Source organism: Rhinatrema bivittatum, chromosome 12, assembly GCF_901001135.1.
Source record: "Rhinatrema bivittatum chromosome 12, aRhiBiv1.1, whole genome shotgun sequence".
Taxonomy (NCBI): domain Eukaryota; kingdom Metazoa; phylum Chordata; class Amphibia; order Gymnophiona; family Rhinatrematidae; genus Rhinatrema; species Rhinatrema bivittatum.
Window position 1 is genome coordinate 14,177,466 of NC_042626.1, and position 27,683 is coordinate 14,205,148.

Consider the following 27,683-nt stretch of genomic DNA (forward strand, 5'->3'; position numbering starts at 1 on the left):
GTAACTGTTAATAGTTCTTTAATCAATTTTTTTTAAAAGGGCTATGTGGTTCTTGATGGATACCTCACTTCCCTTCTAAGCAGGGGGTGGGGAGGGTTTTAATTTAATGATTCTTAAATAGGCTTGAAAAAAACAAACAAACAAATTAGCTTCTTGCTTTTTATTTTTCTTTAGAAGAAAACTTTGTTGTGGCTGCTGTGTTCTTATTGTTTCATTGTGTTTCATTTATCCACTCTTGGCTGTAGTTAAACTTGGACCTTATGTGACTTACCCAACTACTTACAACCTCTAACGTCATTCTCTCTTTATTGTGAACACATGCCCCCAGGTCCTAAGTTAGAGGCTGATGCAATACAATGCGACCAGGAGAGAAACGTGACGGTAAAAAAAGATCATATAGCCTATCTGGTCTGCTCATCCGACCAAAATAATTTAGCTTTAAAATTCCCATCTCTCCCTCAGAGATCTCCTGTGTATATCTCATGCTTTCCTCAATTCAGATACTGTTTTTGTCTCACTACATCCAATGGGAGGCTGTTACATGCATACACTACCCCCTCTGTAAAGAAATATTTCCTAAGATTACTCCTAAGTCTATCCTCTTTCACCCTCAGACCCATGACCCCTCATTCTAGAGCCTCCTTTCTTTTGAAAAAGGCTCGCTTCCTGTTCATGGAAACCTTGGAGATATTTAAATGTCTCTACCATATCTCCCCTGTCTTGTCTTTCCTCGAGGTATACTTGTTTATATCTTTAAGTCTGTCCCCATATGCTTTAGAATGAAGACCACTGACCATTTTAGTAGCCATCCTTTGGACAGATTTATATCCTTTTAAAAGTGCAGTCTCCAGGATTGTACACAGTATTCCAAATGAGGTTTCACCAGAGACATATATAGGGGCAAAATCTCCTTTTTATCTTTGCCACCTGTTTAATCACCTTAAGATCATCAGATATGAAACCCAGATCTGCCAAATAGTTATCCAACTAATTGGTGGGCAGAATAGGGGTGTTCCAGTGCATGGTTACTTATCTGGCTAACTGACTGAGTCATTCATCAAAATGCGTTAGGGCCCTAACTCGTGCTCGTTAGTATGCAAATGGGAGCAGTTGGAGAGGTTAATGGAATTGAGAGTCTGCACAGAGAGAAAGAGAAAGAGAGAGTCAATGTGACATGAAATAGACTTAGTTTTTGGGTACTTGCCAGGTTCTTATGGCCTGGATTAGTCACTGTTGGAAACAGGATGCTGGGCTTGATGGACCCAGTATGGCATGCTCTTATGACATGCTATATATACCACTGCAAGAGAGGACACTTTCAGCTCGGGGTGAGTTTGGGGGCGGTAGTTTTACATACACAGTTGGAGGAATTAACTACAAATTTGATATGACTGATGAATTTCTATTGTTTGAATCAATGAAAGGTACCAACAAGAGGAGTTAATTTGTACAATGAACTACTATGGAGCAGGTCTAAAGTTAGCTGGATAATTTAAATATATCTGGGTATAGTCAGTGGTGTAGCTATGCCACTGAATATCCCAGCTAAGTTAACTGGGTATGTTTATCCAGACTTTGCTAGCCAGATAACTTCTGAATACTTATCTCCCAGACTTTAGAGGGCAGAGAGTACTGATCCACTAAAGTGTTACATTGTAGTAATTACTGATTTTCCTATATCTGAGAGCATTATTATTTTTGAATGAGTAAGAAGACTTAAATAAAGTAGTTGGGGTAAGGAGTAATTTAAACGATGGAGGAGTTTTGGATAGAGATTCTTGGAGGTCTGGAGAGATGGGGATGTTTTGATAACCTTGTTGTTTTCAAATTTGGCACATTCATTCGGCGGAGTGTTTGTAAATGAAATACAGAAAAATGAACTAAGTTTCCAATGAATGCACAACACTTACTCATACATCACTTCATGGAATTGAGATTGGACAAAGTCTTACCTGACTGATCGTTTTTATCAGTTTGGCATGGATTTGAAACTCTGAGACCAGACCTCTTTCATGTTGCGTTCCACAGGTTCTGTTTTGGCTCCTATATTTTTTTTTTACCTCTTCCTAGCTCCACTAGCGACTCTCATTCAGGAAGCTGGATTTTGTGTATTATGATGACATCAAAGTGGTGGTATGTTTGGCTGGCACTGATATGGAAGGGTACTGGCACTGATAGGCAAGGGTTTGAAAGTTTAGGGGATCTGGTATTGGACTGAACACTGGAATTTACATGCCCAGCTACATAAACTGGATGAATCACAACTGGGAAGACTGGATGGGCCAATTTTTTTTTCTGCTGTCATTTAGTATGTTACTTTGATCAAAATTGGCTCATCCAGTTTGCCCAGTTGCAATTGTTCCACTTCAAGCAAATGAGCATAAAAATTCCTGTACTCAATCTAATTTCACTGTATCCTCCCAAAGAATCTTTGCCAGCACTGAGAGCATCTTCACTTATGGGGTCCTCTGCACAGTTTTCAGAAATCCAAATCTCATGTTCTATCTAATGTTGAAAGATTGGAATCCCAGCTTAGTTAATCAGACCTGGGGACATGTTTTCCTGCTAAGGAAAGGGTTTCAGGGTTAAAAGAGGTAGAAAATTGCAGAGAAACATCCTAATGCCACCTGGACAAACAAGCTAGAGGATAGGCCACCAGTTTCAGAGCCTAGGGGGCGCTCCAGGCCCTCACTACACTTCTAGTGATAGAAGTGTGAGTTGAGTGAGGCATCCAGAGGGTGGGGAGGATCGGGCCTCGGGTGACAGATTTTTATAATGAAAGGGAGGAGTGGAGGGTTGGGCCCAGGACCTAGCGCCGATATAAAAATTGTATTTTATTTTTTAAATTTCTACAATGGGCCACCTGCAGTGGTGGTGTAAGTATAGGACAGGGGTCTATGGAAGTTCCCCAGGATTTTTTGCAACTTTTGGAGGAGGGAGATTTGCCTCGGGCTATCAGCCTCTTGAAGACAGGGCCCTGGGAGCATCAGGATGTGCATTCATATCCCATGCTCCCGGGGGACATTAGGTACTTTTTCTTTTCTCCTAATTCTTTTCTTTTTTCACTGTGTAAATGTTTTGGGTTTTTTTCTTCAAAATAAGGTGTACTACAGTGTATTCATTTTATTATATTTTTCATATTTGTTTACATTTTTATTTGTATGTTTTTATTCATTTTATGTTTTTAATGTTTGTTTAGTTGTTTATATTTATGAATGTTTTATCTGTAAACCACTTAGAATCTTTGATAGGCAGTATACAAATGTTTTAAATAAATAAGTAAAATAAAAAATAAAGAGTTATAGCTAACTTCGTATCACATGCAATTTTTTCAAAAAGTCACGATATTTGATTTGCATTGTTTAACTATTTATGAAGTATTAGCATGCATTTGCATGTTAATCAATTCATTTAAATACACAATGCCTGGACTGAAATAACATAAGGTATTTGAAATATCTTGCATTATCCCCGCGTTAGGCCATTTACTGTGTGAAAAAAAGCATTTTTCGTGCCGTAAATGTCTAAACGCAGGTTTGCTTCAATTTTCACTGAGGAAAATGTAAGAGAGATACCCATGCCAGAAATGAAATTCAAAGATGATGAATGATTCAGAGGAACTGAAACAAATCTTAGTGAACCAGGAAGATGTAATAGGACAAATTGACAAACTAAAGAGTAGTGAATCACCTGGAAAAGATGGTAGACATCCCAGAGTGCTGAAAGAACTGAAAAATGAAATTGCAGACCTGTATTAATAATTTGTAAACTATCATTAAAATCAACTATGATACCTGAAGACTGGAGGGTTACCAACGTAATACCAATTTATAAAAAAAGATCAAGGTGATCCAGGAAACTACAGGCCATTGAGTCTGACGTCTGTGCCATGCAAAATGGTAGAGATTATCATAAAGAACAAAATTGCTGAACATATAGATAAGCATAGTTTAATGTGAGAAAGCCAACATGGATTTAACTGAGGGAAGTCTTGCCTCATCAATCTGCTACATTTTTTTTCAGGATGTAAATAACATGTGGATAAAAGTAAACCAGTTGATATAGTGTACTTGGATATACAGAAAGCATTTGACAAAGTGCCTCATGAGTGACTTGTTAGGAAATTAAAATGTCATGGGGTGGGGACAGTGTCCTATCGTGGATAGGGAACTGGTTATAAAATAGAAAAAAGAAAGTAGGTCTAGATGTTACATTTTCCCAATGGAGAAAAGTGAATGGGACCACTGCTTTTTAATACATTTATAAACGACCTGGGAATGGCAACAATTGAGATGATCAAATTTGCTGATGACACAAAATTATTCCAAGTTGTTAAATCACAAGAGGATTATGAGAAATTGCAAGAGGATCTTGCAAAACTGAGAGACTGGGCCTGCAAATGGGAAATGAAATTTAATGTGGACAAGTGCAAAGTGATGCATTTAGGGAAGAGAAACCCAAATTATAGCTACACAATGCAAGGTTCCACATTAGGAATCATCATTCAGGAAAGGGATCTAGGTGTCATCGTTGATAATACATTGAAATTTTCTGCTCAGTGTGCAGTGGCAGCCAAGAAATCAAATAGAATGCTAGGAATTATTAGGGAAGGAATGGAGAATAAAACAGAGAACATCAGAATGCCCCTGTATCGCTCCGTGGGGGTGACCTCATCTTGAGTATTGTGTGCAGTTCTGGTCACCACATCTCAAAGAAGTTATAGCAGAATTAGATACGGTACAGAGAAGGGTGACCAAAATGATAAAGGGGATGAAATGAGTTCCCAATGAGGAAAGGCTAAAGAGGACTCTTCAGCTTGGAGAAGAAACGGCTGAGGGGAGATATGATAGAGGTCTATAAAATAATGAGTGGAGTGAAACAAGTAAACATTAATCGGTTTATTCTTTCAAAGAGTACACACAATGAAGTTACTAGGTGATACATTTAAAACTAATAAGAAAAATATTTTTTTTTACCCAATGTATAAGCTCTGAAATTCGCTGCCAGAGGATAAGGTGAAAGCTGTTAGTGTATCTGCATTTAAAAATGGTTTGGACAATTTCCTGGACAAAAAAGTCCTTAAACCATTATTAAGGTGGTCTTGAGAAAATCTACTGCTTATCCCTGGGATAAGCAGCTTGAAATATATTTTCCCCTTGGGATCCTGCCAGGTACTTGTGACCTGGCTTGGCCACTGTTGGAAACAGGATACTGGGCATGATGGACCTTTGGTCTGACCCAGTATAGCAAATCTTATCTACTTATGTAGTGAATGAACCCCTTTGTTTGTACCTGAGACAATGGAGGGCGAAGAGACTTGTCCAAGGAGGTGTGTTATGTTAGGGTTCAAAATGTCCAGACAACAAAGGCAGAAAAAGATTATTTTAGTTTAGTGATTTGCATGTCAGTTTTAGGAATCCATATGTGCAGCATTTCTGATATCTTTGCATTTTTCATGGTACAGAAGAAAATACATTTGTTTCAATTTCTCCAGTATTGCACTGCATACAGTATATTAAGTCTGGCTTTTTGGGGTTTCCAGTTTAGTTTTTGTCTGGATATTTCTAGTCATAATTTGTTGTAACTTATTCTGTATATGGTGAAGGTCTATCCATGTTCTGTCTGTGTGATCAAGGTATTTATCCCATGCCTTTTAGAAGTTCAATACCATTTTAGTCTCCACTGTAGTGGAGGGAAACGGTCTCTTTCTTTATCATGCTATATTCCTCATTTATTTCAGTCAGACCCATTCTAGTAATGCCACTATTTCTCTCTCTCTTTTTCTGCTCAATACCCAATTTGCTCTGGAAACTTTCACAGGAGGAGACCAGTTTATGTGGACAAGAAGACCAAAGAAGAAAAAGCAAGCGTAAAACTCTTTGGTGTTGCATCAGAATGACAAAGTGTACGTGGGAAAGAAAATATGAAGAACCACCTTTTTACCGGCATGGGAAAATCTGTATTATTTTGTGGAACAAAAGGGAAAGTCAATGTATCTTATTTGCCAGATCTCTCATCCACCGTTCAAATCTTCAAATCTGCAGTGCTATCTTATTGCAAACCATGCTCACATTGACAAAGAATTTCCACAATGTCCTGAATTCCAGCCATTAAAACTCAAGACCCTGCAAAATCAAACATAAAAACAAGCAGACAGGTTCACAAAATCTCAGTCAGTGATGCTAGTTTCTTATCAAGTAGCTTGGTATACTGCCCATGTGAGAAAACATTGCTCTGATAGTGAATTTGTAAAAATATACATCACTGATGTGATTTCTATTCTAGCACCAGAAAACAACCAACTGCAAAAGAAAGCTTTAGAACTCTCATGCCACACAGTAGAATGCAGGATCTCTGATTTAAACAGTAATATTGAACAAAAGCTGCCTTTACATCTTCAAAAATGTGAATATCTAAGTATCGCCTTGGACGAATTGTGCGAGACACAGGACAAACCTTGGTTAGCTGTAGCAGATGACAGTACAGTGAGATTAGAGCTTCACATTGTGTCACTTTGAGACAAAACCTGGGGTATGGAAATTAAAAAGGCATTAAAGCAGGGCTTTCCAAACTTTTGGCCAATGTGACCCCATCTTAGTACTTGAAACTTCACATGACCTCAAAGGATGACCAAAATAAATGATCAGGGGTGTGGTTCCCCTCCAACAATCACTCCACTCTCACCAACCACACAGTCCAGCTATTCTAATCTCTCAATGCCTATCTTTTCCATTCAATCTTCTCTATCAACCTCCACCCTACCTCCAGAGAACCTCCTCTCTCCAGCTGATCCCTTGTATATGCCCTGTAAGCCACTGCAGGCCTCATCCTACATCAACAGAAGAAGAGAGGGGAGGCCCTGAGAGAATGTATGTGCATGTAATAGAGAGAGAAACAGGGTGTGAGTGCCTGGGTGCGTGTGTGTGTGTGGGTGAGAGAGCCTGTATGCATGTGTTTGAGAGAGTGTGAGTGCCTGCATGCATGTGTATGTATGTAATAGAGCCTGTGTGTGTGAGAGAGAACCTGCATGAATGTGTGTGTGTGTGTGAGACAGCTTGTGTGCATGTCTGCATATGAGGGTGTGAGACAGGGAGTGAGTGCCTGCATGTATGTGGTGAGAGAGAGAGCCTGTATGCATGTGTTTGAGAGAGTATGAGTGCCTGCATGCATGTTTATGTATGTGATAGAGCCTGTGTGTATGAGAAAGAACCTGCATGCATGTGTGTGTGAGAGACAGCTTGTGTGCATGTCTGCGTATGAGGGTGAGAGACAGGGTGTGAGTGCCTGCATGCATGTGGTGAGAGAGAGAGTCTGTATGCATATGTGAGTGTGAGAGAGAGTATGTGAGAAACCTGTATATGAGTGAGAGTGTGTGTGTGTGTGTGTGTGTGTGTGTGTGTGTGAGCATAGTTTATGCTTCCAGTATTGCTTCTCTGTCAGAAGCAGTGACAAAGCCACCAGTAGTGGGTGATGTAAGACCCTGTTCCTAGCAGGGATTTATTTTTTCTTATCGGGTGTTGGGGGCTGGGGATCTAAGAGGGGCAGCATGCGCTGGACCCATGGTGATGGACTGGAAGGTCTGGGGAGGGGGAATAGATGGAAATAGGGAGGGGTGCTCAGGGGGCCCAATCTTCCAACCACCGTATTTAAAATTCTTGGAGATGTTTGGGGGCTGCAGGGCACAGGGCAATAGTATTTTGGTTAGAGAACGGAGAGATTTAAGCCACAAGCCCTATTTTTCTCTTTTCTTTTTCCTTCTGTCAGCGCTACTTAGCTGGATATCTTTGAACATATCCATTTAAGCAGCTCGTTATTCAGCCACACAAGGCCAGATAACTTTAGCCCTGCTCTGAAGCAGGGCTAAAGTTATCCAGTTAACTTAGCCGGTTATAGTTGAAAATCGGCTAAGTTAGCCAGGTAACCTCCACGAAATACCTCTTTTATACAGCTAGATTTTAGCTGGATAATGTCATATCCGGCCAAAATCTAGCCAAATAAGGGGCGGAAGATCCAAAACATTGCCATTTAGGTGGATAACTTTAAATTATTGACCTCAAAATTACTCTAGTACATTTCAGTCTAAGTAATAAGTTTCAGAAGCTGATTGGGATGAAGAATGGGGCCTTGTCTTATGGTGTCTGAAATTTATGGTAATTTGTGAGGTTCTTCCACCTTCAATTCTGCAACTTAGGAAACCAAGACCCCCTTAACCAGAAAGATGCAATCAGCATTACTTCTGCTTTGCATAAAGTAATTAATGTAATTTTTCACCTTGCATGAATGTATCTATGGCTACTAATCTGTTATAGATGTGGAAACTGAAGAATCTCAGTAGTTTTGAGTCATGAGTTGACACCATCAGATGTATGGCAGGGATGCTACATGAGCAGAAATGAGTCTGAAGATCACAGGAGTATCTTGAGCTCCCATTTTCCAGGGCCACGGTTGCTATGCACACAATTTGCCTGCATGTTTGGCTGTGCTGCAGTGTGAACTGGTGTCAGGCTAACTAGATTTTGTCCTAACTATGCAAGATTTTGTTTACCCATGAATTTTTTTGTGGTTAGCCCACAGTCTGAGGTTGTGAAGCTACTTTTCTTTTTGGAGTCCAGAAGCAGAACTTCATGGAAGCTTCTGTGGTCCTTCCCTACCTAAGACCACCAGAAGACTGGGCAGGATAGTTTGAGCAGAAGGAAGGTCAAGGAGAGCTATGATGCAACTTAATTAAAATTTCCAGTCTTACACGCTTTGGGTAGTAGTGCCCACAAGTCATGAAAAGTAATGAAAGAATATCAACCTTTCAAAACAAAATTACTTTCACATCCATGAATATTTTTGGCAATTGAACTTAATGGGAAACTACTTGATGAACAGATGAAAGGTAAAAAGATACATCTATTTTGTTACATCTGCAAAATGACCGTATATATTTTTTAGAACATTTTTTAAGCTCAGCAAAACACTGTAAATGACAACATTTTGGCACTTCCCAATTTTTTGCATGGAAAAACTCCCATTAAATCCTATGGGAAATAAATTCACAAATGGTGCTGAATATTTGCATAAATATTCACAAAAATTAAATTATACTTTTCACAAACCTTTATTTACTGTATTATAGGAGAATTGTCACAGAATATCACTGTCAGCATTTTGAAGGAGTCACACTGCAGTGTATCATCATTAGCCTACTGCAAAAGACATACCATAGCACAATGGTTCCTAAACCTGTTTTAGGGGCCCCCAGCCAGTTGGGTTTTCAGGATAGATTTGCAATGTGTCTTCATTGCATGCAAATTTATCTCATTGCAGATATCCTGAAAAGCCAACTGGCTGGTGATCCTCCAGGACAGGTTTGGAAACCACTGACATAGAACATTACTGCAAATGTGTTTAAGAGAGAAATCACAGAATATTTGTTGTTAGCATGTTACAGGAGAGACAGCACAGAGTATGTCATTATGTGCTTAAACAAGCAAGTACTTTGCTCCATTAAGATGAACAATAGTATATAGGAAAGGAATTATATAGTGGCACTACAGGAAGTAGCTGCTTACAAGCTACAGAATAAGCATAGTATATCCTGCAGTCTCTTTTCCTTATGCATCAATGTCCCAGAAGAGAAAAACTTACAATTAGCAAAATGTTTTACTTAATACAAATGTGAATTCAGAAGGCAGACTAGCAATGCATGATTACATTCATTTTCAATTTTTATCTTTAATAGTCTTTATAGGTTATGATACCTTTTGTCTCTGGTACCAGTTCTACTTTGATTAAAATTAACTTTACTTGCAGAATTTTTCTTGCAGACACATATACACATACTTTCACGCAGAATTGATCTGTTGGTCTCACCTACCTATGCATGTTTTCCCATCAGCATGCAGGATAAACTTTATATGGCATGCACATTTGGGTCCTTGGTCTGTGTCGTCACATGTGTGCTGGCACCCTCCATTTCCATAGTTACATGTGACTGTAAGAAGAACCAACAAGAAAAGTTATCAGAAGAGCACAGGGTAGAGTCCTGTCTGGTACACAAGAGGGAATTAGAAGCTCAGTTTTGTATATGATCCAATATTTACACTGTTACAAAATCTCATAGAGATGCACACACAGATACAAATAGAGGGCTATATTTTCAAAGATGGAGAAATTACTACTTACCAGATAATTTCCTTTCCTCTAAGGAGGACAGGCTAATCCACACCAGTGGGCTATGTACCTCTACCAGCAGATGGAGACGGCGTAAAAGCTAACGTCATGGACATATAGCCCCTCCCCGACACCAGCCTGCCAGTATTCTCTGGAAAAGTCAAACTGTGGACAAATTGGTTATACAAGAATATGATTATTAACAATCAACCAGTACCAGAGCTCAGTCGAAAGCATTAACATGCACTAATCTCAGGGGCTGGTCATGTCACTTACCAGTTCTTCAATGAATGAACGAATAATGGCCTGCATTGCCCACAAGAAGGGGCTAGCTAAAAGCAAATAGGCAGCTGAGGGCGGGTTGTAGATTAGTCTGCCCTTCTTTGAGAAAAGGACATTATCAGGTAAGTAATTTCTCCTTCTTTTGCACTCAAGCAGGCTAACCCACACCAGTGGAATGTACCAAAGCTACTCCTGAACAGGGCGGGAGGCTGCCTGCAATGCAGTCAATACCACATGCTCGAAGTCTGCACCCTTCGGAGCCTGAATGTCCAAGCAGTAATGTTTGGGAATGTGCACTAGGAAGATCACTTCGCTGCTCAGGAAATCTTGTCAGGAGAGCATAACCAACTCTCCGCACACGATATCACCTGAGCTCTAGTGGAACGCGCTCTAACTTACCTAGAGAAAGAAACCTCGGCATCCAGGCTATAGCTGCCCATGCTGCTAGATCCCCTTGTTTACCTCCACATAGAGCATAAACAACCGATCCGACTGCCTGAAAGATTCAGACATCTTCAAGTATCTCATCTGATGGCACTTGACATCCAAGGCATGCAAAAAATGAAACCCACGCTCATCACGAACCCCCTCCAGTGTGGGCAGGGGGATAGAGTGAGTCAACTGAAAGTTCCAAAACCACTTGTAGCAAGAAGGAAGGCTCAGCTCCAAGTTGTACTGCTCCTGGAGGCAGGCACAAAGATGGCTCATGGCAAAAAAGATCTCGCAGCCCGGAACCCTGACATGCTGAACAAATTGCCATGAGAAAAAACTGCTTCAAGGCAAGGTGGAACTCGTTAAAAACAGTCAAGACCTGACGAAAGTCCCACAGAGGCACCGGTAGCCACACAGGAGACCAAAAATGCTTAACTCCTGTTATGAACCGGGACACCTCTGGATAAGAAGATAATGGTCCACAGAAGGCACGCCCACTATTACAAGTGAGAGTTGCTACATGAACCTTCAGGGTGGTAAAGACCAAGCCTGTAAGCAAATCTTCCTGCAAAAATTCCAAGAGTAAGGACTTTCTCCTTGAGAGGCTGAGGACCCCACTCCTCACATCAGGCTTGGAAAATCTCAGACTCTAAAAGAAGCCAGAGAGATAAAACACTTTATGGCTGGAACAAAGTGGAAATCATCGCAGAAGAATACCACACACCTCAGCAACCGAATCCTCTCAAAGGCCAAATTATAAAATAGTTTCTGAATGACAGACTGAGAGAACTGCCCACTAGCAACCTTTGTAGATCAGCAAACATGACCTCCAGGGCCAATCTGTAGCTACCAGAAGTACAATTTCGGTCTGGCTAGCAATCTTGAGATAGATGCTGCTTATCTATGTTCCTGGTGGGAAGGCTTTTAATATCCTACTCCATGGCCAAACTTGAACGAGAACACCATTATTTTGCACTCTCGGACCACCGACTGAAGAATTGCAGTATCTTCGTGATACTGGCCAATTCGGACATGCTAACATGAGTTGAAAGGCTTCTGTGCTGCCTAGATGATTGATGTAGACCATTGTCTATACATTGTCTGACACTACCATGACCAGATGAACTTCCAGCCGTTCAGTGAAGCACAAACATGCCAGTCAGACTGCTCAAGCCTCCAATTCCTGATAGTGAGCCCCATAACTAAGAAAGTTTGCATCAGATATGAGAGTGAAGCAGCCTGGTGCCTCCAGGGAAATCTCTCCCTGAGATGATCTGCTTGTAGTCATCATTGCAACTGGACTCTCATCCTCAGGGACAAAAGAAACCACAGATGCTACCAGGAGAGCAAGGTGCAATGAAGAGGCCGCAAGTGTACCTATGCACAGGGGACAATGTCCAAAGAGGCCTCCATCGACCCCAGAAACTGAATTATCTTCCGACTGCGACTCTCTGGCAGAATTAGTCTACCCAACACCACGCTGAATGCATGCTGAAATATTCCAGCATCTGAGACTGTAAATTATCTAGATACGTGCCTCCTTTGCGCAGAGATGCCAATACTACCACCATGACCTTGTAGAAGGCTCATGGGCACAACCACCAGGCTGAGGGACAATGTCTGAAAATGATAAAGTTCAGGAAATGCTGAAGTTCCTGGAAAATGTGTAGCTAAGCCTCTGTCAGAAATGCAGAAGTGAGGACCTCCTCTAACAAAGAATATTTCTCCAGAAGCAGTCAAACACAAAGGATGCTAAACTTTCTTAAGAATGATAGAATAAGGGGAACAAGCATGATGGCCTTCAAGTCCAACAGCTTCGTTAGCGTAGTCTCTATCGCCATTCTGTTCGGTAGAGACTTGCACGTAGAGATCATAGAAACATCTAGAGGAATTCCAGAGCATAGTCATCCCTTATGTCTAGGACCCAGTGGTCTGTGTAGTCTGGACCCAGCTCTGAACCAGTAGGTGAATCTTTGGACTTTCATAGTGAAGATCGAGGAGCCTCAGTACCAGAGTGTGCATCATAAATGAAGACCCTAAAAGGGTAATCTTGTGAGATTGGACCTGAAAATGTGTAGCCGCAATCATGGAAGCCACCTTCCTAGCAGCCATCCACACCAAATCACAGCTCACAATGGCTAGGAATGCAGGCCCTCCTCCGGTTCTATACTAAACAGTCATAGGACCCTGTTCCTTGTGTGTCTCTAGAGAGATGCAACTAGACCAAACTATCAGGGAGCAACAGGATGCGATCTGCAAATGCATTGCCATGGTCAGAAGACCTGCCTAAGGATAGTCTCAAACCTTTCCTGAGCATTGTATAGAGCTGCCCCTCCATACACCGGGATGGTGGATCACTTGGTATCCACCTTCAAGAATCACAACTGCACCCTCATTTTTGACCAGGGGGCACACTCCAGCTAAAATGTGCCCTTCAATGAATTTAGATTCAGTGGTGCTCCATTCAAGGACAATCAACCCTTAAATTGCACCCAGGAGGGGAAAGAAAACATGCCTTGTGTAAGGTGACCAGTAGGGGTCCTTCCTCTGCATACCAGCAGAGTCACCCCCAACCACTCCGAATGTCTTCAGAGTCTGAAACAACAGATCTGGCAAATCATCTCTCTGAAAAACTTGGATCAGAGTGTAATGTGGCTCCATATCTGGAGGAATCTCCCCTTCGTCCAGAAGGGAGAAATCTAAATCCCTGTCGGCGGCATCCAACATATCATTAAGCACATCCCCCTGAACATCACCAGGGACCACCTCACAATAGCACTTGCATGCAGAGGCAGAAAAGTGAGAGCCCAGAGTCTCTGCTGGGTGACCCAGCAGAAAAAAAACCATGAAGACCCTGGGATTCCAGCCAAGAAAAGGAGGATGGGTCCATCTGGGAGCCCATAGGCCCAAGATTAATACTGTTGGAGTGACCCACATCTCTTAAGAACATAAGAAATTGCCATGCTGGGTCAGACCAAGGGTCCATCAAGCCCAGCATCCTGTTTCCAACAGAGGCCAAACCAGGCCACAAGAACCTGGCAATTACCCAAACACTAAGCAGATCCCATGCTACTGTTGCAATTAATAGCAGTGGCTATTCCCTAAGTAAACTTGATTAATTGCCGTTAATGGACTTCTCCTCCAAGAACTTATCCAATCCTTTTTTGAACCCAGCTACACTAACTGCACTAACCACATCCTCTGGCAACAAATTCCAGAGCTTTATTGTGCGTTGAGTGAAAAAGAATTTTCTCATATTAGTCTTAAATGTGCTACTTGCTAACTTCATGGAATGCCCCCAAGTCCTTCTATTATTCAAAAGTGTAAATAACCGATTCATATCTACTCTTTCAAGACCTCTCATGATCTTAAAAATCTCTATCATATCTCCCTTCAGCCGTTTCTTCTCCAAGCTGAACAGCCCTAACCTCTTCAGCCTTTCCTCATAGATGTCTCAGTCATGGAAAATCAAGGAGAGGATACATTTATTGTATCGCCATCCACTGCACTCCCCTCAGTATGAGGGGATGGACTAATGTCAACAAAATCATAGTAGGCAAATCATCTTGTTCTCAACTGAAGGAGGGACCACTGGTGTCACCTTAGGAGCTCAAGCGGTGTTTGAAAAATCTTCTGTCTTCTCCTTTCCTTTCATTTATTTTTATCACAAGCAACCCCCAAAAGGGAAATGCATGTTCACTATCTGTTGGAGACAGAGAAAACTGGTAGGCTGGTGTTGGAGTGGGACTATATGTCCGTGATGTCAGCTTCCGTCGCCATCTACTGGTAGAGGTGCATAACTCACTGGTGTGGATTAGCCTGTCTGATTGAAGAGGAAATGTGTGTTTGCTAGGCATCTAAAATAGGAATATGTAAAGGGACCAGTTACACACCTATTGCATTTTCAGACGTACACTAAGCATATCCAGTTAGAAGTGAAACTTTACTACTACTACTACTACTACTTGTTAGGGATAAGGGCTGTGCATTCGTTTCATCCAATTCAGTGATATGTGCATACCATGCAGACTTATAATACATGCGGGAAAATGGATAATATGCATGTATCTCATTATTTTAACTACGCGCATACTATCAGTTTTCCAGCGTATACTATAAAGATGGTGAGGTATGCACGTACCATGGAATCGTAGGAAACAAATGCACATCCCTACTATTTCTATAACACTAATGGACGCATGCATCGTTGTACCAATATACATTTGACACAGCCTCTGCTCTACAGATCTTACAATCTAGTTAAGACAAATATACAAGATAAATAGGAAACTTTGAGAATTCTATTTATTAAGAAAATGGTTAAAACCAAGAAGGAAATAATCAGAAGAACAGAGATTAAGATTTAAAAGCAGCTTAAAAAAAGTGGACTGGATTTGAATAAAGCTGGAAAAAAGACCATAATGCACCAGCTCAGGAAGTCTATTCTAAGCGCATGGTGCAGCAACATGGAATGTGCGTGAGGAGTTGGGAATTGGCGATGGAGGAGAGGGGCATAGATAAGTGATTTGCTTGACAAACTGACGTTTTCTCCATAAAAAACCTACGTAATGGGCGAGTGTGGGAGGACTTTAAACACAAACATTGGAAACATCAGAATAAGTCAGGATTTATTATTATTTTTTTTTATTGTTGCTTTTTTGCTTTTAACATTTTACATCAAGAATTATCATGAATAATTAAATCAGAAATACAGACTAAACAGTAATTAAGAAAATACATTAACAAATGATAGAAAGAACAATACAAAATATTTTAAAAATTCCCAAGAAAGAAAATTGTTGAATCTGGTGACAATGAAAATTCAAAGGGGGGGGGGGGGGGGGGGAGGGAAGAAAAATAACATTAAGGAGCTAAACCACGCCCCCCACCACCACACCTCTAAACAAGCAGAATACTAATTGCAGCTATCTCAGCCTCACATCTATTCCACAAGACATGGTTTTAAAGCTTCTTAAGATCTAATAAGCAACACAACTGAGATGGCTACAAAAACATAATAATTAATGTTCGCTAACTTAAGCAAATATTTACAGGAAGATTTAACTAGAAAAGAGGCTCTGATAGTCTGAGTGCTGGTCCTAACCTTACAGAGGTCCAGGAAAATCCATATTTCTTGCCCCAGAAATAAAACATTGCGCTTCAAAAGAACAGCATCATCATGTTATTTCTGTCCTGAGGAATGACAAAAATTGCTTCAAGTGGTTCCCCTACTCTCTTTTTCAAATGAGTCTTACAGAAATCTTGTTAACACCAACTATCTATGGACAAATTCCCTACCAAGTTGCCCTCTTTTTGCCTTCCTCCCAGATGATAGAAAAAAGATAAGAACATGCCATACTGGGTCAGACCAAGGGTCCATCAAGCCCAGCATCCTGTTTCCACCAATGGCCAATCAAGGCCATAAGAAGAACCTGGCAAGTACCTAAAATCTAAGGGGTAGATTTTTAAAAAATGCGCGTTCGCGTACTTTTGTTGGCGCACCAGTCGCAAACAAAAGTACGCTGGATTTTAGTAGATACGCGCGTATCTGCTAAAATCCAGGATCGGCGCACGCAAGGCTGCCGATTTTGGGCAGCCGGCGTGCGCCGAGCCACGCAGCCTGTCTCCGTTCCCTCCAGGGCCGCTCCGAAATTGGAGCGGCCTCGAAGGGAACTCTCTTTCGCCCTCCCCTCACCTTCCCCTCCCTTCCTCTACCTAACCCACCCCCCGGCACTATCTAAACCCCCCCCCCACCTTTGTCCAGGGATTTACGCCTCCCTCTGGGAGGCGTAAATCCACGCACGCCAGCAGGCCGCTGGCGCGCCGAGACGCAACCCGGGGGCGGTTCCGGAGGGCGCGGCCACGCCCCCGGACCGCCCCGGGCCGAAACCACACGTCCCGCCCCCAAAACGCTGCGTCGATCGGCCCCGCCCCGACACGCCCCCGACAAAAAACCCCGGGACTTACGCGAGTCCCGGGGTTCTGCACACGCCGGCAGGCCTATGGAAAATAGGCGCGCCGGCGTGCAAGGCCCTGCTCGCGTAAATCCGGGCGGATTTACGCGAGCAGGGCTTTTAAAATCCACCCCTAAGTCTATCCCATGCTACTGATGCAATTAATAGCAGTGGCTATTTTCTAAGTCAACTTAATTAATAGCAGGTAATGGACTTCTCCTCCAAGAACTTATCCAATCCTTTTTTAAACACAGCTACATTTACTGCACTAACCACATCCTCTGGCAACAAATTCCAGAGTTTAATTGTGCGTTGAGTGAAAAAGAACTTTCTCCGATTAGTTTTATTTTCATTTATTTATTTTTTATATCTTTTTTATTGATCTTTGCACAAGTTAGAGTTTACATTAAGTAAGCTTACATTAACTTTTTGGTATGAACAAAGGGAACATCGTTTTCCATATTATAGTACTTTTTCAAAGAAATGAACAATAATCTACTATAAACAAACATACCCCTTATAAGGTTATAAATCACAACAGATTAATCTATTGAGCCGTAAATTAGAATTGGCTCAGATTAGTTTTAAATGTGCCACATGCTAACTTCATGGAGTGCCCCCTAGTCTTTCTATTATCTGAAAGAGAAAATAATTGATTCACATCTACCTATTCTAGACCTCTCATGATTTTAAACACCTCAATCATATCCCCCCTCAGCCGTCTCTTCTCCAAGCTGAAAAGTCCTAACCTCTTTAGCTTTTCCTCATAGGGGAGCTGTTCCATCCCCTTTATCATTTTGGTCACCCTTCTCTGTACCTTCTCCATTGCAACTATATCTTTTTTGAGATGCGGCGACCAGAATTGTAAACAGTATTCAAGGTGCGGTCTCACCATGGAGCGATACAGAGGCATTATGTCATTTTCTATTTTATTCACCATTCCCTAAATAATTCCCAACATTCTGTTTGCTTTTTTGACTGCCATAGCACACTGAACCGATGATTTCAATGTGTTATCCACTATGACGCCTAGATCTCTTTCTTGGGTGGTAGCTCCTAATATGGAACCTAACATTGTGTAACTATAGCATGGGTTATTTTTCCTATATGCATCACCTTGCACTTATCCACATTAAACTTCATCTGCTATTTGGATGCCCAATTTTCCAGTCTCAGAAGGTCTTCCTGCAATTTATCACAATCTGCTTGTGATTTAACTACTCTGAACAATTTTGTATCATTTGCAAATTTGATTACCTCACTCGTCGTATTTCTTTCCAGATCATTTATAAATATATTGAAAAGTACAGGTCCCAATACAGATCCATGAGGCACTCCACTGCTACTCCCTTCCTGTATCCCCAAAATGGTTTAAGAGGTATCGCCTCTTAAATAACTCAAAGGATAGCATTAGGAGGACCTTTGAGAAATTCAGCAGATGTATATTGAGAGCTCTGACAGTGTTCTCCAAGTTCCTATGGACTATTTTCTTGTCCTTAACATTTTCCACCCGCACTGCAAATATTTGAGAAACCTGTTGTTCAAGGGTTGTAATCTTATTACTGTGACTCTCCAGAGCAAAGGCCTGAGACTGCACCTTAGCAAACATATCAGTGAAAATAATTACCAATGCAGAATAAGTTGGAATTTAAAGAGATTCTTCAAAACTGCCTGGCCAAACCTGTTGTCCCAATGAGAGTCATCCTCTAGTAGTGCAAGGTGAATATTGTGTGCTCAACTCCATGTGACAGCTTTACATATTTCCTCTATAGAGAGGTGGAAGCTGCCATTGTCCTTACATTGTGTCTCTTTATGAGTCCTTGTAAGGGAAGATCTGCATCTTGGGAGCAGGTGGACATTCAGATAGGTTAGTTTCATAGAGACATAAAGCTGAGACAATTTTCTGATGTTGAGATAAAAAGATAATGTTCTCTTACTCAGGAGTATGCAGTACTTTTTCCACAGGTTGTGTGTAAGGCCTGGGAAAGAAGGTCAGCAGAACACTTGACTGATTTAAAAGGAAATCGGACACCACCTTAGATATAAACCTAGGGAGTGTGTGGGTGTAACACCACTATTTTGTTGAAAACTCTTGTATAAGGTGGGTAACACACCAGCGCTTGTAGCTCACTGGTATGCCTAAATAATTATGTATTTATTGTAATTCACCTAGAACCTTGCACATCTGGCAATTCATAAATTTTAATAAACTGTAAACTGTTTCTACTTGCTCAGGTAATGGAAAAGAGAATGGCCATCTTTAAGGTTAAATATTTGAGTGGGGTTGTGTGCACTGGTTGAAAGGGTGGTTCCATAAGTTGAGAGAGGACCACATCGAGGTTATCAACTTACTGCTGGTAGTCTAGTGTGGAGGAATTTCAAGAGCATTAAACCCCTCATAAAATAGGTGACCAATGCAGCTTTAGCATTCAAATGTACTCACTCAATGTTTGTTTTTAAACCTGAGCTGGAGAGATGGATAAAAGAATCCAAGAAACTGGTGATGGAATATATAAGAGGGGAAATACCTTTTCTCAGCACACTAGAATACAAGCCTCTTCCACTTAAGCGATTAGGAAGTTCTGGTGGAAAGTTTTCTTGAAGCTAAAAATACTTTGGATACTTCGTCTGAGCAGCTAAATGAGGATATGACCATCCCCTCAACATCCAAACTGTCAGAGCTAGGGATCTGAGGTTGGGATGGAGTGTCGTTCCATCATGTTGGGACAGCAGGGTAGGTCTGGGCTTCAGACATATAAATGTCTTCACAGGCAGACGGTGAATTGGAGGAAACCATATTTGGCAAGGCCAAGATAGGGCTATTAAGATGAGAAACCTGTGATCCTCCCTCAGCTTTGTTAGTGTTTTGTCTATCAGAAGTGTGGGAGGATATGCATAAAGGAGATGTCTATCCCATTTCATTGCAAAAGAATCCTGAACTATTGCCATCACCGGATCCCTCTTGGATCAAACTTATTTCATTTTTCTCTTTCTTCTTGTAGTGAATAAGTCCACAATTGGTGTACACCATTGCCTCAAGCTGTCTGCTATTTGCTGCTTTAATGACCATTCATGGGGTCAAGAATCTGACTGAGCCTGTCCACTATGTCATTCTATATCCCTAGTAACTAAGTGGCCTTCAGAAATGCGTTATGGGCTATGGCCCAACTCCAAATCCAGATTTTCAAGTGAGAGCAGGTAGAAACCTGTCCCCCTACTTTTTGTTGCGGTAAAACGTGGACAGTTGATTATCCATCTGGGGATGAACAATCTTGTTGAACAATAAATACTCTGAGTTCCAGGAAGTTGAGTTGTTGCTGCCCCTAATGTAGGGATTACAGACCATTCGTGTGCAGTCCTGAGATGTGCACTTCCCAACCTAACAGTGATGCATCTATGGTGAGGATCACTTGATGAGGTGCTGAATGGAAGGGCTGTCCTGTACTCAGCTGACATTTATCATCAACCATGTTAGGGATTGTTTGAATTCCCTGATTATCTGGAATTGGTGAGCATGTTGGCGAATTGGCTCCATTGTGAGCTTAGTGAGCACTATGACTATCTCATGTGGAGTCCTGCAAGTGGTAAGATATGCTCTGTGGACGCTATATGCCTCAGCATCTTGAAGACATCCTGAGTTGTGATGGTTGAGCAGCTGTACACTTTGCAAACTGCCTGCATGTGGACAGACACCCTTTTGTCTGGCAGGTACATTAGCACCTTTTTGCAGCTGAATACAGTTCCTATAAACTCTAACAGGCATGTTGGATTTGTATGGGACTTTGGATAATTAATAACAAAGCTAGATTCTTCAAGAGCTGGGAAGCTTCACTCCATGCTTTTTTGACTAAGAAACTGTAATTTCACTTGATGAGGAGGATCATCCAGATACAAGAATGAGATCAGATCCTGTAGTCTGAGGTATACTGCTACTGCTGCTAAGCAATTGATGAATACATGGGGTACTGATGAGAATCCAAAATGAAGGACTCTGTATGGAAAGTGGATGTCTCCCACTAAAAATCGTAGGAATTGTCTGTGACCTGGATGAATGGAGATATGCGTTTAAGCATCCTTCAGGTCATGATAGCAAAGCCAGTCCCGTTTGTCTAATAATGGTAAGATCATGGGATAGGTGACCATTTTGAACTTGTCCTTGAGAAGAAATTTGTTTAGGGCTCTGAGATCTAGGCTAGGTGGAACCCCCCTGACTTCTTGGAGTAAAATCTGTTTCCTTCTTTTGCCTGGACTATCTGCTTGACCAAGCCATGGAGTCCTCCAGCAGTCCTCCCCCTCTTCCCAAAATGAGTTTTGGAAGATGGGAGGAGGATCTGAAGATAACACTGGCAAGTCCTCTTCTGCAGACTTTATGTCTACCTCCAGTGGGGGCTCAGAGTCTGATACAGTGTCTTTTGATGGATGAGCCCATAGCATCACCTGCAAGGCTAAGAGACCCTAGTGAGCAGATTTTTGAGCAGGTGGTTTTGCTGAGAAGAATGCAGTCACAGCAGGTGTTACCTGAAGATGTGACAGGTACTTGGCTAGTACCTCTTGGATAATCCTGTCCAGGTCCCTATGATAGACAATACCCTGCAGGGCATCCTGGATGGATACAAGTGAAGGACTGCTGTCCCCTCTCAAGAGAAGGGAAGCTAGCATTGACACTGTGATGTCCTCTGCATAGCATTAAATGTTGCTGTGTTTTTTGATGCAGCTGATACAGACTTTTCCAAAATCAATGGGATGAGCTCCTCTGCTGACACCAACATGGCCTGTCCTACTGTCAAGGGAAGGAGCTTCCCTGAGGGGATGTGCACTGCTGCCTCGAAGAAGAGGAGCTGTCATGATGCTGAGAGGGTGTGTTCCTGTGTTCAGAGGAGGTGCCCTGATAATGAGGAAGGCTTGTGATCCTGTTTGGGCCTCTTATGTGGACAGTTGGTCTGGATATCATTCCTAGACCGCTCTTAGGATTGGGGTGATTAAAGCCTTGGGTGTGGGCCCCTGTGCTCAGACCCAGTTCTCACTCCCTTTCTTTCCCATGCTTTCTTCTACAGGGGAATTTTCAGGGGCTAGGTATGCTTAGGAGCAGTGACCCTATCCCTGTGCAAAGAGAACTTTAGGGGGGGGGGGGGGTGTCTCGATTTGGCTGAGATGAGAGAAATAAGCAAGTTTGCTTACCGTAAACGGTGTTTCCGTAGATAGCAGGATGAATTAGCCATGCTGTCTGGGAAGCGTCACGATCCCGAGTAGGCGGAATTTCTCTTAGCTGATCACAGAGTTTTCAACTCTGTGCGTCTGCGCGGTCCTGTTCCCGCACAGTTCCCTCACCTCTTCAGTTTCTTTGTAGCCAAGCGAGAGGTAAGTCCAGAAGGTATGTCTGTCTCTTTGTGACTGTCTAGAGAGGAGGGAGGGAACACATGGCTAATTCATCCTATCTACGGAAACACCGTTTATGGTAAGCAAACTTGCTTTTTCCCGTCGATAGCAGGGCTGAATTAGCCATGCTGTCTGGGAGTCCCAAGCTTCCGGGTTGTGTCCTTGTATATTTATTGCTTGTAGGATTGGACATCAACCCTTGAAGTGGTAGACAGTCTCATGTTCTTTTTAGTGATGATAAGACTGCTGTGCCTAGTGCTGTATCAGAGGTCGTTTGCTGTTGGAGGCAATAATGCGATGTGAAGGTATGAATGGACGACCATGTTGCCGCTTTGCAGATATCAATTAAGGGAACTTTGTTCAAGTGGGCAACAGATGCTGCGGTGGCGTGAATTTGGTGCGTCTGAGGCTTTGTGATTAGTTTAATGGAACATTTATTGTAGCAAAAAAAGTATGCATTGTGATAACCAACTGGCTATGGTCCTTTTTGAGACTGGTTGTCCAGGATCATTTGGGTTAAAAAAAAGGAACAGTTGAGAAGGCCTCGAAGTTGAGTGAGTCCTTTTCTTATAGTAAAGCCAATGCTCTCTTACAGTCCAACGTGTGTAAAAGTTTTTCACGCTCGTTATTATGTGGTTTTGGCATAAAAATAGGTAGAGTTGTGGTTTGGTTAAGATGAAAAAATGTTACCATCTTAGGTAGAAAGGAAGGGTGAGAACGAAGTGACACCTTGTCATGGTAGTATTCAAGATAAGGGGAGTAGTGAACCAAGGCTTGTAGTTTGCTGACCCTCCTTGCAGAAGTAATGGTAATGAGAAAAACTGTTTTCCATGTCATATATTTGATGTGGCTAGAGTCTAATGGTTCGAAAGGCGGAAGCATTAGTTGTTCCAGCACTACATTTAAATCCATGGAATTGGGGGTTTAGTCACCGGTGGGTGAAGCCGGATCATTCCCTTCATGAATCTAGAAATCAACGGATGGTTAGACATTAGAAGGTTATTAAAGGGTTCATGAAAAGCTGCTATAGCACTGATATGTACTCGTACCGAAGTGGTGGCTAATCCTGCTTTGTAGAGTGTGTGCAAATATTGCAGTAATTGAGTGGCAGTGGATGAGAAAGGGTTTATGTTCTTTGGAGTACACCAGTCCAAGTAGCATTGCCACTTTCCTTTGTAGTTACGTCTGGTTGAAGGTTTACGTGACGCAATAAGAATATCCTCTAGTTGAGAAGATAAACCTAAGGGAGTCAGTATTTGCCTTTCAATCTCCACACTGTGAGATGAAGTGATTGATTCATGGGGTGAAGTAATGAGCCCCCTTCCTGTGTCAGAAGATGTGGAAGGTTTTGTAGCGTTATCGGTGAATGAATGGAAAGTTTCACGAGATATGCGTACCAGGGCTGTCTCGGCCACGCCGGGCTATTAAAATCATATCTGACACGTCCTGGATGCATTTCTGAATCGTTCGAGATATGAGTGGAATGGGTGGATAGGCGTACATCAAGCCTGGTGCCCATGGAATCAGAAAGGCATCTGGAGCAATCCTTTGATTGCTGGGGTAAATTGAGCAAAAAGTCTGGACTTGTCTGTTTGCTTCCGTGGCAAAGAGGTCTATCCTGGGAAATCCCCACTGTTTGAAGATGTTTTGAGCTACCTGTGGGTTTAAGGTCCATTCGTGTGGATGAAAAATCTGACTGAGACGATCTGCTGTTACATTGTCCAGACCTGGAAGATAAGTTGCTTGAATTGATACTTGGGCTTTGACTGTCCAATGTAGAATTCGTGTTGCTTCCTGGCATAGAGTCCAGGAACCAGACCCTCCTTCTTTGTTTATGTAAAACATGGCTACCTGGTCGTCTGGATATACCATTTATTTATTTATTTATTTAGAATCTTTTAATATACCGATGCTCAAGATAAACATCTTATCGTACCGGTTTACAGCATAACGGAATAACCAAAAGTATAGGAGGAAGTTACAAAAAAACAGGGTGATGCAATTCGGGACAAGAGAGCAAGGAAGAATTGGCTGAACATAGTATTACTATAGTGTAAACAATAAGTAGTTTATAAACTTAACTTGACGAGTAACCATGTAGGAAATCAAACAAAGTCAGTTCTTCAGGGGTGAGTAAATCTATACGGGATTGACGCGGGAAAGGTGGTGGTGTTAAGGGTTGGAAGGGGAATGTCAAGGTCAGGGCAGAGGGGGGAGGGAGAAAGACCAGGCAGTGTGTGAAGGGGGGGAGGGGCTGTGAATCTATCGGGGTGGCTTGCCTAATAGTAGGTTGGAGCCAGAGGGCAGCCAGAGTTACTGAAGTTATAATGGAACAGAGTTGATCTGACAGGAGATTATGAATTGGTTAGGGGAAGGCTAGTTTGAAAAGCCATGTTTTCAGTTTCTTTCTGAAGGTGAAAGGGCATTGTTCCTGTTGAAACTCTGGTGGTAATTAATTCCATTGGGAGGGTCCGGCAGTAGACAGTGCACGATGGAGGGGTGAAGTGAGGATTTCGTGGGGGGGTTCGTGAAGAGATCCTTTATATGCCGATCTGATCGGTCTTGCAGAGGAGTGAAGGTTGAGCGGAATTTTGAGTTGGAGTGTAGATTGAAGGTAGATGGTTTTGTGGATAATGGTCATGGTCTTAAACAGGATTCTATAGTTGATGGGAAGCCAGTGTAAGTTTTTGAGGATAGGGGTGATATGATCTCTTCGCCTTGAATTGGTTAAGATCCGAGCTGCGGCGTTCTGGATCATCTGTAATGGTTTAGTTGTGGAGGCAGGAAGGCCGAGGAGTAAAGTATTACAGTAGTCAATTTTTGAAAACAGTATGGCCTGGAGGACTGAGCGGTAATCATGATGGTGTAAGAGGGGTCTGAGCTATTTTAGAACATGTAGCTTATAGAAGCATTCTTTTGTGGTGTTTATGAATTTTTTGAAATTCATTCGGGTGTCTAGAATAGCTCCTAGGTCTCTCACGTGGTTCACTAATGGGATGATGGGTTGCTGACGATGGGGTTGCAGTCATTGGGAGAGATGAAAAGGAGCTCAGTTTTGGAAGTGTTGAGGATTAACCATGAGGATTAATCCCTTTATCTGATCGGAGAACGTTTGAAGTGCCATCCAAATGGCTCTTAATTCCAGGAGATTGATCTGGTATATATATTCCTGAGGGGTCCACAGACCTTGAGTTTTCAGTTCGCCCAGATGTGCTCCCCAACCCTTGTTGGAGGCATCCGTGGTCAGAGTTATCTGGTGAGGTAGTAAACGGAATGGAGCTCCCGAGGCAAGGTTCTTGGGAAGGAGCCACGATCGAATGTCCTCTTTCATTGCGTTTGTAATTTGAATTCTGGTGCTGAGTGGCTGTATGAACTGAGACCACTGAGTCTTTAAACCCTATTGTAAGCAGCGCATGTGAGGTCTGGTGTGAGGAACTACATAGCTCGCTGCTGCCATATGACCCAGAAGTTGTAGAACCTGGCGTGCAGATGTCCGGTTTCTGTGAAGTAGGCTGTGTGCCAATGATTGTATGTTCTGCATGCTGTCTTGAGGAAGGTACGCTCTCTGTTCTACCGTATTTATGAGAGCGCCTATGAACTGAAGTATTTGAGTCGGTTGTATGTGAGACTTCTTGAAATTGATAAGAAATCCCAACCTCTGAAGGCATTCGATCGTGCATAATGTATGATCTCTCAGTGTAAACTGATCTGATGCTACTATTAACCAGTCATCCAGATAAGGAAATATTTGGATCGAAGGTTTCCTGAGATGAGCCACCACCACTGCTAGACATTTGGTGAATACTCTTGGGGCTGAAGATAGGCCAAATGGGAGAACCTTGTATTGGTAATGTATATCCCGAACTTGGAAACAAAGGTGACGCCAAGAAGACGGGTGGATTGGTATATGGGAATATGCATCCTTCATGTCAATGGAACATAGCCAATCGTTGTGCTGAATCAGCGGTAGGATATTTTTGAGAGAAGTCATTTTGAATTTCTCTCTCTGTATGTGTTTGTTGAATAGTCGGAGATCTAGAATGGGTTGTAGGCCCCCCGACTTCTTTCGAATGAGGAAATATTGGGAATAAAAACCTTGGTGATGATGATGAAGAGGGATGATCTGTATAGATTGTTGAATCTGAAGGTTGTGCAATTCCGCTGTGAGGGATGTGGAGTGGGATTGTATCATCCTCTTCGGAGGAATATGAGGAAGAGAAGGAGTGGATTTAAAATTTAGAGAGTAACTGTTTTTGATAATGTTGAGTACCCGCTGATCTGAAGTGATGGATTCCCAATTGTGGAGAAAAAATTGAAGGCGTCCTCCTATGAATACCGGTAGTGGTGGTGGCTGTATTAATTTCAAAAAGAGGAGGTAGGTTTTTGTTGAGGGGCCGGTGTTTGCTTTACTTGTCTTTGTTGTCTGGCACAACCCCTAGAACCCGGCGGAGCTGTATTTCTTGGAGGGACATACGGTTGAGGCCTGTACTGCGAATAAGGCCTATTGTATGGTCTGGAGTAATACCAGCAATGGTAAGGATAAAATCGATGTTGCGATTTTTGAGACTCAGCCGGAGTGGTGAGAGATAGTGCAGCTGCGCTTTGTTCCTTCAAATGGGAGACTATGTCTCCAAATTTATCTCCAAAGAGATTGTCACCCATGCATGGGATGTCGGCTAGCTTCTCATGTACATCAGTCCAAATTGCGCTGGCTCTGAGCCAAGCCATACGTCTGGCCACTATAGCCGAAGCAGACGTTCTTGCTGAAGATTCAAAAGATTCGTAAATAGAGCACAGTAAATGCCTAAGTCCTTCTTCCATATCTAAGAAAGATTGGTGGGGTGTGTTGTCCTCCGAAAGACACAGAGTACGCAGTTTTTGGAGTGATTCAAAAAGGTACTGCATAGTGTAAAACCGATGATGCTGTATCCTGTTGGTGCTACTTAATATAAGACCCAATAGAAATAGCAGGAAACAAAAATCATCTCCTGTTGGTGAGCATGGAGGAGTGATAAATCTTTTTCCCAAAATCATCTAGGCATTTATTCTCTCTGCCTGGTGGTGTATTTGAATGCAACTTATTAAGTTTTGCCTTGGACAAGGCTGATTCTACCACGATGGATTGGTGGGGAAGTTGGGCAGATTCGTAAATTGATGAATTACGCATCTTGTATTTGATGTCAATTTTCCTTGAAGTAGCCGGTGAGGAGAAAGGAGTTTTCCAGATTTTAAAGAGTAGATTTTCTAATACAGAATAAGGAGGAAGAGCAGTGGGCTCAGGAGGAGATTTGAATATTTTTAATATTCCGAGCATTTCAGCTCTGGGGTCAGGTATTCTTCCTGTTTCTACCTGAAGAAGACTGCCTACTTTCTCAATAAATTTTGCATAGGTCAAGTCCTCCGGTGGAGAATACGGTTCAGGTAGGCCTTCCTGAGGGTCAGATGGCATTCCCGTTGAAGAATTCAAAGAATGAACTGATT

The 27,683-nt window shown here is 42.2% G+C and overlaps 1 protein-coding gene across 1 annotated transcript in view; it reads right to left on the reverse strand.

Annotated features, from left to right (window-relative positions):
• SCUBE3 (signal peptide, CUB domain and EGF like domain containing 3) overlaps positions 1–27,683 on the reverse strand; it is a 464,243-nt gene that overhangs the window by 239,701 nt on the left and 196,859 nt on the right. The window contains exon 6 of the mRNA XM_029573032.1: positions 9,863–9,979. Coding sequence (XP_029428892.1) covers positions 9,863–9,979 — 117 coding nt within the window. The remainder of the gene's footprint in view (positions 1–9,862; positions 9,980–27,683) is intronic.